Source organism: Erinaceus europaeus, chromosome 7 (genome assembly GCF_950295315.1).
Source record: "Erinaceus europaeus chromosome 7, mEriEur2.1, whole genome shotgun sequence".
NCBI classification, from domain to species: domain Eukaryota; kingdom Metazoa; phylum Chordata; class Mammalia; order Eulipotyphla; family Erinaceidae; genus Erinaceus; species Erinaceus europaeus.
The window spans coordinates 92793733-92805734 of NC_080168.1; the positions used below are offsets into that span (position 1 = coordinate 92793733).

The following is a 12002-nucleotide window of genomic DNA, read 5'->3' on the forward strand; positions in this document are numbered from 1 at the left end:
TTTATTTATTTATTGAATAGACACAGCCAGAAATCGAGAGGGAAGGGAGTGGTAGAGGAAGAGAGACAGAGACACCGGCAGCCCTGCTTCACCATTTGCAAAGCTTTCCCGCTGCTGGTGGGGCCCGGGGACTCTAACCCGGATCCTCGTGCATTTTAACATGTGCCCTCAACCTGGTGCGCCACCACCTGGCCTCAAAGGCCATGTCTTACTAACCTGTGTTTTTACTGGTACAAGAAGTGTGGGGAACACTTGCTTATGTCAGTATTGAACTCTGACATTGGTACTAGGGAAGTTTTTATTCTACCACTTATATTGTAACTTTTTCTTTTTTTTTTTCACCGTTCATGATATATATATATATATATATATATATATATATATTATTTTATTTACTAATGAGAATGATAGGAGAGAGAGAAAGAACCAGACATCACACTGGTACATGTGCTGCCGGGGGGTTGAGCTCGAGACCTCATGCTTGAGAGTTCAGTGCCACCTCCCGGATCACTTCATGATATATTTTACACATTGCTGCCTTGAAAAGTTGGGGAGGAAAAATGATCTTCTGTGTTCATCAACACTTGGTGCAGGACTTTTAAACACATAGGGCTTTTGGGGAAAAATTTTACTTTTAACTTCATTGTTTCTTAAGTTCCCATTTTGGACATTTTGTAACTCTTAGTGCTGAACAATGTCTACTAGGAAAAGAAAGCTAAACAGCAATTTTGTTTTGACATAGTAGCTATAATGTGTATGGGAGGGTGGAGATTATGGAGAGTTTAATTAGCATTAGCTAGTAGGATCACTAAACATCTGATTTTTGCTCCCTCTAAACTTTTTCTTAGCTATCTTTAACATTCCTGAATTTACTCAGGGTTTATAGTGGGGACTGACTTACTTGAAGACATGCTATTTTATCACAGATTTGTAGAACTATATATTTGAACATTATATGATAATGGCATACAGTCATTTGCTAAGCACTTTTACAAGTAATTGTGATTGTAATTTCCATGGTGTCATGACCCTCCCCTCCTCCTCCCAGCACTTACCAGCTCTGGCATATGGTGGTGCAGGGGGATTAAACCTGGGACTTTGGAGCCTCAGGTATGAGAATCTCTTTGTATAACCATTAAGCTATCTATCCCCACCCTGTCATACCATTTTTTTTGTACATAACATGTTTTTATTGTACATAACATTTATACACAATAACATTTGTTTGAATATAAAGATACATTACTTTTGTAGAATATTTAGCACCAAAAGGTCTTTCCTCAATGCCAGGAAATAAAGGATTCGGAAGGAATGTAGGTTTAGGTGAGTAGAGCCTTCCTTCTGGTGCTAGTGTTCTGAAAAGGGTCTGTAACCATAATTGGGTTAGGAACATTCCAGAATTGTTTCAGAGAAAATCATGTAGGTATTTAAGTTTTAAAACATTAGGGGATACTTTTTCAGTAACAAAGTTTGAAAACATCAGCCTCACTAAAAATGGACTATTTCAACAGGTGTATGTTTTTGATAATTCAAAAGAAACTTGTAAATTGTGTTGGAGCTATGAATGGGGTTAGAGTTTAATGAAAAAGGGTCAAATTGGAATTATGTAACAAGTCCTATAGAAAGTCTTAGGTTTTTCTTTTTTTTTAATAAATATTTTATTTATTTATTTATTTATTAATGAAGAACATGGGTGGAGAGAGAAAGAGCCAGACATCACTCTGGTACATCAGGACCTCGAGCTTGAGAGTCCGATGCTTTATCCACTGCGCCACCTCCGGACCACAGGTTTTTCTTTTATTGAGAGAGCTACACTAAAGCACTACTATGCCATTTGTGATGTTCTGTTTGTGTTTTGTGTTGCTTTTATTCAGTCCTTCTGTTTGAACCCTGGGCCTCACACAAGTAAACCTTATGGTTTGGCTGCTCCTCCAGCCCTTTACATTTTTTCTTTTTCTAACTTGTTTTATTGAGCTAGACCTGAGCACATCTCTTGTGTAGGGGTGGGGTAGGGTGGAAATCCCCCACCACTACCTTATGCTTGTAAGCCATGTGGACTACCAGCTGAGCCTCAGCACCAGCTCTTTTATTCTCTGTATTATATAAGGGGAAGAAGATGAATGGACTTGATGCTTTAGCGTTTTAGGAGGTGGGAGTTTTCTCTGGGGCTTTACCTCTTATCTTCTGGACTTTTTCAGATAGACAGGGAAAGAGATATAGAAACACACCACAACACTTTCAGTGTGGTGAGGGTTGGACTTGAACCCAAGTTGTACACAGGGCAAAACAGCACACTAACCAAGTGAGCTATTTTCTTTCTTTTTTTTTTTTTTAAATTTTAAACAATTTTTTGGATAGACACAGCCAGAAATTGAGAGGGAAGGGGGTTATAGAAGGAGAGAGACACCTGCAGCACTGCTTCACCATTTGTGAAGCTTTCCCCCTACAGGTGGGGACTGGGGACTTGAACCTGGCTCCTTGCACTCTGTAAGAGGTGCATTAAACCAAGTGCGGCACCCTCCCCCCCATGAACTATTTTACTGTACTGCCTTTGAATTCTTTCTTTCCATTGATTTATGACCAATTTCACTTCTTTGGCCTCTTATCATTTATTTCTTAAGGTTATAGGCCTTATTAACAGAGAGACATTTACTATTGGGTACAAGTATAGGAAAATAATCCAGTTAAATTTCTGTAGCAGCTTATCAGAAATGAGCTGTCTTGATGTTTTTCTTTTCACAGATGCTGCACTTAAGAAAAGGATGCTTGTTTTGATCCTCTGCTCATGGTTTTCCTTATGAAGTATCATTAATCTATCCTAGAGGTGCTATTCTTTATAAGGATTTGTGAAGGAAAATTTAATTCCCAGTCTATATGTAACTTTATACTTTTGTGTAACATTGAGCAAGCAAATTGTGTTATGTAAAATTTTGTTGATTTAAATTTCTTTAATGTCAAGGTTGTATTTAGTTTAATCTGTGTTTGTTATGTGATTAAAATCATGACATTTCATTTTATAATTATTGCATAAAGAAAGATTATTCTGTGGGCCATTTCCATAGTCAAGATGTGAAATAGCGTGAATAGAAGTGGTTGGTGTTTTTATTTCTTCAACCTCTTTCTCTGTAATTAAGGTACACTAGGTGCAACTTTAAAAAAAGGTTGAATAAACTAGATTCTATTGTAGTTCTGTTTCACTTTTTTGTAGTTTTAATTTTTCTCTGTGATAGATACTTTGTTAGTCTATCTTAGCATATGTCTCTTCTGGATGACTACTATAAGATTTTAAAGATGATGAGAACTAACATAATTAGGCCAGTATTTATTTATTTAGACTAGAGTACTGCTCAGCTCTGGCTTTATGGTGGTCTTGGGGGTTGAACCTGGGACCTCAGAGCCTCAGGCATTAAAATTCTTTGCATAACAATTATGCTGTCTCCTCATCCCTTTATTTTGATTGCCATCAGGGTTATCACTGCAGGTTGAATCTACTGGCAACCATTTTTTCTTTTCCTTCCCCTCCTCCCTTTTTATTTGATAGGACAGAGAAATTGAGAGAGGCAAGGGGGGAGATAGAGAGGGGCAGAAAAAGACACCTGCAGTACTGCTTCACCATTCTAGCAACTGGGGGCTGAGGGTTCAAGCCCTGATGTCCTTGTGTATTCAACCTGGTGTGCCACTGCTGGCCTCTATTAGGCCAGTATTTATCTGTCATCAGTAGAAAGTCATTCTGTTTTCACTTGTAAAAATTTTCATCACAATTTTTTTTTTTTTTTTTTTTTTTTTTACTAGAGCGCTGCTCAGATCTGTCTGCTCAGATGTGGCTTGTGGTGCAGGGGATTGAATTTGGGACTTCAGAGCCTCAGGCATGGGAGTCTGTGTAACCATTATGCTGTCTACTCCTGCACCACAATTTTTTTTTAAAAACTGTGTCTCAGGAATTACATATTGGTAAGCTTAAAATTAAATCTTTTTTTTTTAATTTTATTTATTTGATAGAGACAGCTAGAAATTGAGAGGGTAGAGGGTAACGGAGAGGAGAGAGAGAGACACCTGCAGCTTTGCTTCACCACTTGTGAAGCTTTCCCCCTGCAGGTGGGGACTGGGGGCTCTAACCTGGATCCTTGCACACTGTAAAGTGCACTTTAACCAGGTGTGCCACCACCTGGCCCCAAAATTAAATCTTTTTAAAAAATTACATTTTTATTTACTTATTGTTGGATAGAGACAGAAATTTGAGAGGGATGGGGAGATAGGGAGGGCGATACCTACAGCCCTGCTTTACCACTCCTGGAGCTTTCCCTCTGCAGGTGTCTACTTAACCAGATGCACCACTGACTGACCCCAAATTTAATTAATTAACCAGAGCACTGCTCAGCTCTGGTTTATGGTGGTGCAGAAGATTGAACCTGGGACTTCAGAGCCTCAGGCATGAGAGTCTCTTTGCATAACCCATATGCTATCTACACCCACCCAAATTAAATTTTTAGAAATTTATTTATTTATTATTGGATAGAGACAGAAATTGAGAAAGGAGAATGAGACAGAGAGGGGGAGAGATCTGCAGCTCTACTTAATCACTCATGAAACTTTCCCCCTGCAGGTAGGGATCAGGACCTTGAACTCGGGTCCTTGCACACTATAGTGTGTGCCTTAACCAGGTGGGCCATCGCCTGGCCCCCAAATTAAAACTTTTTTTAAAAAATTATTTATTTATTCATGAGAAAGATAGGAGGAGAGAAAGAACCAACCATCACTCTGGTACATGTGCTGCTGGGGATCGAACTCAGGAACTCAGGACCTCATGCTTAAGAGTCTATGTCTTAGCCACTGCGCCACCTCCCGGACCACAAATTGAAACTTTTTAAGTGATGATTTCGTCATTCTTGTTTTGTATAGACACAAGTATATTTTCATTTAGCCCCCCTTTTTTTTCATTTTTATTTGCATAATCATGCTCTCTACCCTCACCCCATTTCATTTAGCCTTCGAGAAAATTTAGTTATAGTCATAATTTAAATTATTTTTCTTGCATTTTATTTATCTATTTGTTATATTGAGTCATTTCACAAAAGTTTCCAGGGTCTTAAGTTTTTATTTACTTACTTTTTAAAATTATTTATTTATTTATTAGAAAGGTAGGAGGAGAGAGATAAAGAATCAGACATCACTCTGGTACATGTACTGCCAGGGATCAAACACAGGACTTCATGCTTGATAGTCCAATGCCTTACCTGCTGCGCCACCTCCCAGACCACTATTTACTATTTTTTTTAATGACTATCCTGCATTTATATGGCTCCAAGGAAAAGCTGCATGTGCATGCAGATAGTTACAGAATTTATGTATGGTGTATAACAGTAAGGGATCATGCAGTTCTCTGGCTTCATGGGGGAGATGATGTTTAAATTAGGGTCAATTTGAAGAACAGAAACCCTGAACTCAAAACCATGCATTAATTGATAAACACGGAAAGGCGAGATTACAAAGGAATTCAGCTCACACTGTGAAGGCATGGCAATCTAAGGATTTTGCACTCTAGTCTTAACATACACGCCATCTGGTCAGCTTTATATTCCTGAAAGATTTGTTTAGCACTGTTTTGTGAGATGGCTTATGGGAGATGAAACTCCAAATGTCTGTCACCAGACTAAGTTTCTTGTGACATGTAGAACTATGGAAATATATTAGACTGCTCGCAATGAAAAGAGAAAGGCTAAGTAGTATACACTGGAAAACACCCTTATTATAGCAGTTAGAGGAAAGGGACTCAAAAATTTAAAAGAAGTGGGGAAAAAGGGGATACTGGGATTATAGAAACTAAGACAAACGATTTTCAGTGTCTACTGCTGCAGAATGGTCAGATAAAATAAGATTTGAAAATAGTTGCCTAGGGAGGTGGCGTATTGGATTAAAGTCTAGTACTCTCAAGCTTAAAGTCCTGAGTTTGATCCCTGGCATCTTGTGCCATAGTGATCTGGTTCTCTCTTGTCATTAATAAATAATGAATAAACTCAGCCAGCAAATTCAGATTCTATTTGGGACAAGAATAGGACAGGTAGTGAGAAACTAGTTTTATTTTTTAAGACAAAAGCCAAGTTTCTTAAAAGAAACTAGATCTTATAACCAAACACTTATTAGAACAATTTTGCTAAGAACTTTCAAGTTGAATGTTCAACAATTTCTAAAATTTGATGGTGATTCCCATTCTTGAATTGGTGATTAGGGAAATTTGAAAATCTTTACAGATTTCATTGTTTTGTAAATTATTAAACAGATGAATCATATTTGGGGAATTACATTGTTAATTCAAAGTCAATTCAAAATGACCTATACAAGTGTGAAATCCACTTTAAGTTCTTTTCTATTAATGTCTAGGCTGAAGAAGTGGAGGTGTAACAATTGTTATGTGTATGAATTATTTCAGCTAAAATGGATTGGAACTTTGTATTTACTTTTAAGGAAAGTTGCATTCTTTATGTCACTGTGTTAGAGAAGTAACAAAGGAGATACATTTTGAATAGTACTGAAAGGTATTCATATTGTGTTCATTGTTATGTTGGATATTAGTATACTTGATGAACTTTAAGATTGTTATGTGTAAGGTATTTAAGAAAGTGTTTTTAATTCACACAGTAGTCTTCACTATTATCAGTGTTCATTTTTTATTTTATTTTACTTTTTCTTACCAGAGTACTGCTGAGCTCTGGCATATGGTGGTGGCAGGAATTGAACCTTAGAGCTGCAGGCATGAAAATCTTCTTTCATGATCCAGCCCTTCAAATTTTAATTAAAATAATTTTTTTTAAGTTGAGACATGAAAAGAAACTGACAAGAAGAAAATTTCCTTTTGACTGTCTGATGTGTAAACTGCCCACATCCAGGAAAAACCACTCAGTCCCGTCCCCCCCCTTTCTTCAGCAAAGAATCTTTAATATCCAGCTCCTTATGGGCTTTCCATAACTACAGAAGGAAGGATGCTCTAACTAGGTGGAATACTTGTGGGTACTATGAGTAAATACTGACAACAGTATTTATTTTATTTTATTTTATTTTATTTTATTTTATTTTATTTTATTTTATTTTTGTAAGTGGACTGTTAGGAATTCTTGTTAAATTTGATATGTGGGCTTTAGCAGCACATACATTAAGTGGAATTTAGCAATTTTAAAATATTTCATCTACTGGAAGGCAAATTAGAAAGGGAGAGAAGTCATCTATAACTTAATGTGTTCTTGTTAACTGGAAATTTTTTGGATTCTGGTTTCCTTAATATGTTGTTCAGCCAAAAGTTTTGGAAGATCTCCATCAAGAAAACAGAATTATTCATCAAAAAGTGAAAACTGTGGGGAAGAAACTTTTGAAGATTTACTTTTGAAATATAAACAAATACAGTTAGAACTAGAGTGTATCAATAAGGATGAAAAACTAGCTTTGAGTAGCAAAGAAGAGAACGTTCAGGAAGATTCTAAAACTTTGAACTCTGAGGACCAAACAAGCACTGATAATGCCAGTATTACAAAGGATGCAAGTAAAGAAGTAGCTCCTGAGGAGAAAACCCAGGCCAAAACTTTACAGACATTAGAATTCAAACAGCTCAGGCAAAAATTTACTTTGTCAGGAGACAAAAACCGGTTGAAAAAAGTTAAAGATGGAACAAAACAGCTTTCCTTGAAATCTGATGCTGCTGAATCTTGTCAAGGTATGGAATTAATTCTTTGTTAGTAATATAATTCTGAAAGTGGTAGCTAGTTGAAAACTTCACTGAAAGGATTTTGAGACTATCTGTAAATTGCTTTTTTTTTTTTTCAGTAGGCATGGAATTAAATGTTGATAGTGTGTATTATTTATATAATTTTTTGACCATAAAACCCTTGGCCAGCAGTTATAATAAAATGCTTAGTGTAAGATATGATAGTAGATGCTTTTGTTCCATAACTTAAAGGTAAATACTTTTGACTTTTACCTTTAAACATGTTATTTAAGATTTAAAAAAAAAAAAGTATTCTCTTTTGTTGCCCTTGTTGTTTTATTGTTGTAGTTACTATTGTTGTTATTGATGTTGTCGTTGTTTGATAGGACAGAGAGAAATGGAGAGAGAAGGGAAAGACAGAGGGGGAGAGAAAAACAGACACCTGCAGACCTGCTTCACCGCCTGTGAAGCGACTCCCCTACAGGTGGAGAGCTGGGGCTCCAACTGGGATCCTTACACCTGTCCTTGTACTTCTCGCCACCTGCGCTTAACCCGCTGCTACCGCCGGACTCCCTTGTTAAGATTTAAGATTTTTTTTTAATTATTTATTTTCCCTTTTGTTGCCCTTGTTTTTTTATTGTTGTAGTTATTATTGTTGTTATTGATGTCATTGTTTTGGATAGGACAGAGAGAATTAGAGGAAGGGAGACAGAAGGAGAGAGAAAGATAGACACACCTGCAGAGCCGCTTCACCGCCTGTGAAGCCAGGTGGGGAGCTGGGGGCTTGAACCGGTATCCTTCCGCCAGTCCTTGCGCTTAGCGCCTCGTGCGCTTAACCCGCTGCGCTACCGCCCGACTTCCCCTTGTTAAGATTTTATAGGTACCTTATTTGGTATAGGAAGTTCTGTCCCAATGTCTTTATTTACTTATTTACTTATTTATTTATTTATCCTTTTGTTGCCCTTGCTGTTTTTCATTGTTGTTGTAGTTATTGTTGTTATTGATGTTGTTATTGTTAGATAGCATAGAGAGAAATGGAGAGAGAAGGGGAAGACGAGGAGAGAAAGACAGACACCTGTGGACCTGCTTCACCGCCTGTGAAGCGACTAGCCCCTGCAGGTGGGGAGCCAGGGACTCTAACCTGCATCCTCACGCTGATCCTTGTGCTTCGCACCACGTGCGCTTAACCTGCTGCAATACCGCTGGACTCCCTGTCCCAATTTCTTGACCCCACTTAAGGTTTGAGATTTTCAACATGAATGAGTGAATTTTATCAACATTTTTCATTGCTAAGAACATTTGATTGTTCTTTTAATTAATTAATTTTTTAATCTTATCTGTTTATTAGTGGTTAGATAGACTTGCAGCCCTGCTTCACTACTTGTGAAGTTTTCCCCCTACAGGTGGGAGCCAGGAGCTTGAACCCAGGTTCTTGCACACTGTAATGTGTGTGCTTAACCAGATGCATCACTGCCTGGTTCCTGCTCTCCTTTTTTTTTTCTTTTTGCTACTGTTTTTGTTATTTGCCAGAGCACTGCTCAGCAAATAACAAATAACAAAAAAAAAAAAAAAAAATTAAGATCTATTTATTTATTTTTGTGTTCCTTTATTTTATTTTATTTTAATTTTGTTATTGGGGAATTAATGTTTTACATTCAACAGTAAGTACAATAGTTTGTACATGCCCTGGCTCTCCTTTAACTTATTATAATGGATTGTATTAATCGATTTTGCAGGGTAACATCACCCTAGTATGAGATAAACCCAACTCACTCATGACACATCTTTTATACATCATGGATTTGGCTTTTTTGTTTTTTATGAAGGTACAATTCATATATAGTGAAATTTGCTCTGTTTAGTGTATAGTTCTTTGAAATTTGACAAATGCAGCCTATTGTGGGAAGACATTACCAGGTACCGAAATTAAGATACTGAGCATTCAAAAAAACTCATATTTGAAGCTTTGATGTCCCAGGTTCAGTACCCTACATAAAGTTGAGCAGTGCTCTGGTGGGAAAAAACAAACAAACAAACAAACAAACAAAAAACAGACAAGCAAAAAATATAGAGCAGCTCCACAATTCTTTGTGGTTAATTCCTTCCCCAATTTTTTTTCTTTTTTAAAAAAGATTTTATTTATTTATTAATGAGAAATATAGGAGGAGAGAGAAAGAACTCTGGAACATATGCTGCTGGGGATCGAACTCGGGATCTCATGTTTGAGAGTCCAAAGCCCTATCACTGCCCCATGTTCCGGACCATCCTTCCCCAATCTTTAACCTGCTTGGGAACCACCCATTTTCTAGTAAAGATTTTTTGGGTTTTCCTAGTTTTGGAGAACTGTAAATAAAGGCTTGATAATGTTAATCTGGGTCCATAGCCTATATTTTTTTCCCTTGCCCAATTTGTTGACATCACTGGGGCTTTACTTTGAAAGACGGAAACTCCACAGGACTGAAACCTCCCAGTGCTACAGTACTCCTGTGTGGTGTAATGGGGCTGGAGCCTGGGTCACAGGCAGGTGTCTTCCCAGATGAGCTATCTCTCTGGCCCTTTGCCAAGTTTTAACATAAGACTGGTAGTCAAAATAAGTTGCATGACTTTATTTTCTGTTGAGATTTCTTTCTTTTTCCTTTTTGTTTTGTTTTATTTTGCATGTTGTTAGGGAAGGGAAAGAAGGGCAAACAAACATCCCATAGTGCCTAAACTTCCTTTTTTCTTTCTTTTTTTTAAGTTTGCTACCAAATACACTGCTCAGCTTTGGCTTATGGTGGTGTGGGGGAATTGAACCCAGGACTTGGGAGCCTCAGTCATGAAAGTCTCTTTGCATAGTCATTATGCTATACCCCCACCCAACACTCTAATTAATTTTAAAATTTAGGACAGATAGAAATTGAGAGGGCAGGGGAAGATAGGGAATGAGACAGATGCCTGCAACACTTACTTTTGTATCAAAAAAGTGTATATTGAGAGAGACAGAGTGAGAGACTGGCAGTACTTCTTTACCACTGGTGTAGCCTCCCCCTGTAGGGGACTGGAGGCTTTCATGAACATGAGCACCTAACTAAGTGCACCACTGCCCAGTCTTTTCTTTTTTTAACAGAGTACTGCTCAGCTCCAGATTATGTTGGGGACTGAGGATTGGCACCTTTGGTACTTTAAAGCATGAAAGTCTTTTTGCATAACTGTGCTATCTCCAGTCCTATATTTGCTTTTTCTTGCATTACTGTCCCCCCCCCCCTTTTTTTTTTTTCTTACTCCGGGTCTTCACTACTCTAAGCTTACTTTTTCAGATAGAGGCAGAAAGAAAATTTACCTCACCAAAATTTACCTCCATGCAGTAGGGGCTGCACACATAGCAAAGCAGTACATTATCCACGTAGGTTATTTGCTGTCCTCCTGGACTACTTTATATTTAGGGTTTTAAAAATCCACTCAAATGGTGAAAATTTGGCTGTAAATCTGGGTAGAAACTGTTTTTGATTACATTTTTTCTTTAGATTTTGCTGTTTCCACATAGGCAACAGTGGGATAGAAAAGACAAACAGTAACTATTGTAATGAATAAGTTACATATAAATGTTACTAACACAGAGAGATCAAATAGCTGTGCCTAGATCTAGAAAGTTTTCGCAGTGATAGATATGTTTGATAAGAGTTTTGAAAAAATGGATCTTCCATTCTTGGAGCCATAAAGACCCAAATGAACAGATGAAGTCAGAGTAAACTTTAAATGTATATTGAGAGTCATTTAATATGGACTTCATGCAGGACACAGTATTCTGATTGTGACTGAATATATTCATGAGTGATGAATACGTTATGTTTAAATTGTACAGGGCTTGGATACTTGCTAAAGAATTTTGATTTTCTTCAAATATCAGGTAGCCCATCCAATATCACTAAATAGAGAAATGATACAATTAGATTTCCCTTTTAGAAAGTTAACTGGCATTTCAGGAAATTGGAGGAAAGGCAAAAAAAGAAAAAAGAAAAACTAGAATTTATTTGAATCAATACGTTTTATCAGTTAATAAATGCATATGAGCCCTGTTCTTTCCTTTTTTTTTTTTTTTTTTGCCTCCAGGGTTATTGCTGGGGCTCAGTGCCTGCATCACGAATCCACTGCTTCTGGAGACCATTTTTTTCCCTTTTGTTACCCTGGTTGTTTTACCACTGTTGTGGTTATTATTATCATTGTTATTGATGTCGTCGTTGGATAGGACAGAGAGAAATTGAGAGAGGAGGGGAAGACAGAGAAGGAGAGAAAGAGAGAAAGAGAGACACCTGCAGACCTGCTTCACTAC

At 37.4% G+C, this 12002-nt stretch overlaps 1 protein-coding gene and 1 long non-coding RNA gene across 2 annotated transcripts in view; both read left to right on the forward strand.

Annotated features, from left to right (window-relative positions):
- The window catches only part of ZFC3H1 (zinc finger C3H1-type containing), a 72489-nt gene that overhangs the window by 2240 nt on the left and 58247 nt on the right, over positions 1-12002 (forward strand). Inside the window, exon 3 of the mRNA XM_007537590.3 lies at positions 7286-7702. Within this exon, the coding sequence (XP_007537652.2) occupies positions 7286-7702 (417 nt within the window). The remainder of the gene's footprint in view (positions 1-7285; positions 7703-12002) is intronic.
- LOC132539469 (uncharacterized) lies at positions 499-3186 on the forward strand. Its single transcript, XR_009550780.1, has 2 exons — positions 499-1110; positions 2743-3186. It is a non-coding gene; the product is annotated as an uncharacterized LOC132539469 (long non-coding RNA).